General features: G+C 41.5%; 1 protein-coding gene across 1 annotated transcript in view; it reads left to right on the top strand.

The window, feature by feature from the left end:
• Positions 1–4,941, top strand: part of naa25 (N-alpha-acetyltransferase 25, NatB auxiliary subunit) — a 61,376-nt gene that overhangs the window by 17,399 nt on the left and 39,036 nt on the right. Inside the window, exon 7 of the mRNA XM_014022490.1 lies at positions 1,832–1,910. Within this exon, the coding sequence (XP_013877944.1) occupies positions 1,832–1,910 (79 nt within the window). The remainder of the gene's footprint in view (positions 1–1,831; positions 1,911–4,941) is intronic.

Below are 4,941 nucleotides of genomic sequence, written 5' to 3' on the forward strand. Positions count from 1 at the left end.
ATGTCAATGTTTTTAACAGTATGAGAGGAAAACAAACTCAGGGAGACTGAGTAAAGTAGAATATATATTTATTTACAGCCGAGGGGAAAGATCTGGTCTGGGTGATGACTGAGAGGAGCGTTTCGAAGCAGGTTACAGTGAAGCAGCTGGAGAGGTGAGCTGGACAGAGGCAGAGTAGCAGCTGAGGGGCCAGGTTCACAGGAAGGTGAGCATCCAGGTGACTATTTACAGTAGCAGATCTCAAGAGGGAGCAGGAATCCAGAGTTCGGCTGAGTGTCTCCCTTTACTGGTGCTTTAATAATATATGCGAAACAAAAAGATAAATACTGCTTATTACCTGGTGACACCTGTAGCTTTAACCTTAAATAAAATAACATTTTTCTCAATCTTCAAATAAAAATAATTGCTCATAAAAACAAACATAAGCTGCACATATTCATACCTCCTTCTGCCTTCCAAATGTGCTGATTTAAAGTTGGAAATCATCTTCTCTTGCTAGCATGCTCTCATTTCACACATCTTACCCTGTGCTTCAGTTTCAACTGACATGTGCTCATGACATTAAGTTAGGAGCGGAGGGAACGAGATCAACCGGAAACATATATACGCTAAAAATTTAAATAAGAAATAATTACTTTTTCTTTACCTGCACGTGGAAGTTTAAAAATAGGTGCCAGGCAGAAGAAGTCCACATCATTCCTCCTATTATTCCTCATGTTTTTGTTTCTCCTTCCATGGATGAGTGAACAAAGTACTGTACATCAGAAAAATGAACAGAGTGACCCTGGACGGGGCTGTAGCGGGAGTCACGTGACTGAAATGATCCAATAGCAACACAACACAGTTATATATCTGAGTAGATGTACAGGCACGACAGCCAAACCCATCTGTTCTCTGATTGGATGTTAAATCTATGATTGACAAGACATTGACCAATCAGCTGGAGGCAGAAAAACGGTGTCAGAATACGTACTTGTAAAGTGAAACTCACATGCAAGTTTTGAACTTGAGTAGAGAGATTTGCATGTAGTTTTTTGCTTTGTACAGACCTTAACAAAAAAAGACTGTAACTTGTGTAAATATTTTTTACAGATACAAATCTTGTTTTTACAGATACAAATTTTATTTTTACAGATACAACTCTATTTTACACACACACATTCCTATTTACATATCCAAAAGTTAAAAATCTTAATCTACAAGTACAAAGTCTGATTCACGAGTACAAAATAAATGAGACTAGTATTTGTTTCCATACTGTCCGCCCCACCAATATTTATGCTCACAAGCTGCTATTGTAAACAACCGGCCATCAAAACTTGCACTACTTTCTTCAGGGGTGGATTAGCCTATAGGGATTTCGCCGGTTTGCCAACATGTTCTTTACTATGCAGCAGTCAGCTGATCTGCTCGCAYGGACTGGGTGACGGGGAAAAAAAATCATCTCTGTGGCACTTTGATCACAAATCAGATTCAAATCTTGTCTCTACTAGACTAATATATTTACTGAGAAAAATGGTGACGTGTTCAATACTTATTTTATCCGCTATATACAATACATACATACATACATACAAACAAACAAACGGATAGTTAATGTCGCTTTATGTCATAGTGCCGGCAAGAACTTAAAACTACTTTCACCCCTGCATGAGATCGTATTGTACACAAATAAATTCGGTACATATAAATGTCATTCTGTGACTGCAGTACCTCTTGTTACACAATTGAAAGAGACTTCATCATAAACTGGTTTTACATCAATATTTTAACAGAAAACAAAATATTCACTTGGTCAAAGACAGTAATTTTTTTTTGCCTCCATGTACAGGTACAGCTGTATTTTATGATCCTGGAGCAACTGGGAAAGTATGTAGAAGCTCTGGAAGTGATCCGAGGTCCGCTAGGAGGTAGGTGGATGTTTTTTGTTAATTCCTCTTTATGAAGATCTGAAATACGATGCAAATCCAAAGGGAAAGTCCTTTTGGTGCAGACTAAATCCATAGGCTACTTCTGTAAACACTGTGCTGAATGAATGAGACATGTCAACTTTTTTTTCTGCACATCCGGTTAGCATCAGTGCAGGAAGCCTGTTGCTAGCAGCCCCCATCCTTCGTGCTGAGTCTGACAGCACACACGGCAAGCAGACTGCGAGTATAATGGKAGGATTCAGACAGAGTTTATTTTAAACAACACAGCATGTCGGCGCCTGTTATGTCACTATTCTGGTACCCTTGATGATACTGTGAATGCTGGAGCTTATCAATCCTGTCAAAATTCATTACGTGGAACCGGTGTTGAAAAAATACCGGGTTTCGATACTGTCCCTATGAACCAAAAGGGTGCCTGGACACACAGGGCCAAAGGCTCATGTGGCTCAGCCACCAACTAAAGCAGACAAAACTCTGTGCACCAAACACACTAACCCCTGTCAAACACCAAAGAGTCACAAAATTCACCCTACAGGATGGGGAACCAGCACACCAGAACCTCAGGTACCTGCAGCAGCCCACCAGTACTCCACAAAACACCAGCAGACAATCACCAGCAGCTCACAAGCTGCCCCAAATGGCCATAGGCCTCAAGCTCAGCTTCACACCAGGCCTTACAGTATACCTGTACTCTGCTCATCAGAGGGCAGAATGAAACCACCTGCACCTGCTTAAGCTGCATGAGCTCAGCAGCAGCAAATCAAAAGGGGAGAAACATACATGCAGACACTACTGCATGTAACGCCCCTCTCCATAAAATCCAAACTCCTGTTTGGTACACAAAACACCACCACCTCTGCCAAAGTAGGGTCAACCCTCCACGTAGGAAAAAACGTCTGCCACCACATTTTCTGAGTCTTAAAAAGTAATGTACCATCAATTTTAGCAGTCAGCAAGCATGGTGAACTCCATGGACTGTGACTGGGTACTGCCAGTCCATTTTTTAGCAGATAAGCTACCTCTTTTTTCATTTGTTCCCATTTCTCATAAGAGCAGTGATTAGTATGCTGTTTCACTGGGGTTGCAGCACCAACGTCAATGTCATGTTAAATCATACCAGTTGTAGGCGGGCTGTGGGGGGAAACTATGAAGCAGGGTACACCCTGCTGGGCTGGGGGTAAATGTAAAAGATGGGCTCTAACATCAGCAAGAACCTCAGAGTTCCCCAACCTTCCTGAGTGCTCCTCAGGAGACCAAATCAATCCATCTTCTGATGTAAATGCAGCACCAGGAACAGAGAATGAGGCTAACACAGGAACAACAGACACAGGGTCACTTTGTTGCTTTTTCATCATTTTAGATTTCTATCATAATAGGGCTTCAAACTGTTAACGTGGCATAATTGGGTCTTTCTTCTGTGGCCAGGGGTAGCAGTGATGTAGTTAACATCTGACACTTTGCTCTGAACCAGATAGGGGCCAGAAAAACTAGCAGCAATGCTAGAACCAACTACTGGTAATTAATGCCAACACTTGGTCACCAGAATGGAAATGTCGTTGAATAGCACGCTTATCAGAGTTTACCTTYATACTGCTCTGTGCTGCAGAAAGTGCCTCTCAACTCACAGGTAAAGATGTTTCAGTGGCAGACGATGCTTTCTCTCTACTAGCTTCATTTACCTCATCTGGCAATACCTCACCCTTAGCTGTAACTGAGCTAAACAGCGAGTCAATTTCTTGGTCCTTAAGTGCTTGGGCTCTATTCACAACACTAACTGGGAATACATCCGGAAATGTATTAGCTAGCACATCTGKCTCTGAGACAGACACGGGAGTAGTCACCACTTCCACCCTCGGGTAAACTTTTCCTCTTGCTATGTCATTGCCCAAGGGCGGAGTGGGTAATCGGGAGAATCGAGATGATTCCCGCTGGGCCGCATCATTAATGGGCCGGTCCCATGGGCGCAGTTAGTACGGGGACGTACCTTCCCACTGTCCCTGATAAGATGAGAAAAATCTCCGATCAAAACTGATGATGAACTTCTGTTAGTTCGTAGGGGTGTAAGAAAATATYGATACACTGAAATATCGCGATATTTCATTTCCCGATGCTGTATTGATATTCTAAATCCCTGTATCGATTTTTTTATTAATGTTTAAAACGTCAACTTTCCTACCAGCTGTTCATTTTTATGTTGTAGTTCAGCCTCTGACCGCTAGGTGGCAGCAGTGAGCCAGCCATTTGGATCCTCTACCTCTTGAGCGCCAACCTTACCCAGTCCATCTACCCCACCCCACACGCACACAGCTTTCCCTGCTTGTTGCTTCTGCTCTATCAGCAAGTCGTTTTTTGTACGATGATCGTGTGTTTTCCTGTGTGTTAAACACAAGATCAAAGTTTTTTTTAAACTCACCCTTCCTATGTGTGTGTATTCTGAACACTGTAAGGTAGCGCACGTTGTTGCGAATGACCATGGACATTCGTTCTCCCATGTTGTGTTTCTCTCTGGACGGATGTACTAAACTGCAAATTCCTTGTGTGTGTAAACATACTTGGCCAATAAACCTGATTCTGATTATAAAATATTAGCAATATTGCTTGGAATGATGGATAGACATCTGTGACAATACTGATAAATGAAAAATGTAAATATGTGAGTTGTGTTTTGCAAATACATCACACACATGGATATTATATTAGTTAACCCTACTAAGAATTTTTAAATAAGCTGAACTATTTGTTCTTTTACATTTAGCTTTGATAGCTGTATGTTTAGGGTTTTCAGTGAAAAAAAGTGTGTAAAACAGTTCAGTATTCAGCGAGTTATGACTGGTTAAACAGGCTGATACTTYATTGACCCCGCCAAACAGATTACACTAAGAGGAGCCAGTGACTTTTTCAAGATGGCGGCCCCGCGGCTCAACAGTGTAGGGGTAACCCTGGTGAAAAAAAAACTTTTCTATTGTTTTTTTGTTTTGTCTTTGATTTTATTTACACTTATAAGAAGAAA

This window comes from Austrofundulus limnaeus, unplaced genomic scaffold, assembly GCF_001266775.1.
Source record: "Austrofundulus limnaeus strain Quisiro unplaced genomic scaffold, Austrofundulus_limnaeus-1.0 Scaffold332, whole genome shotgun sequence".
NCBI classification, from domain to species: domain Eukaryota; kingdom Metazoa; phylum Chordata; class Actinopteri; order Cyprinodontiformes; family Rivulidae; genus Austrofundulus; species Austrofundulus limnaeus.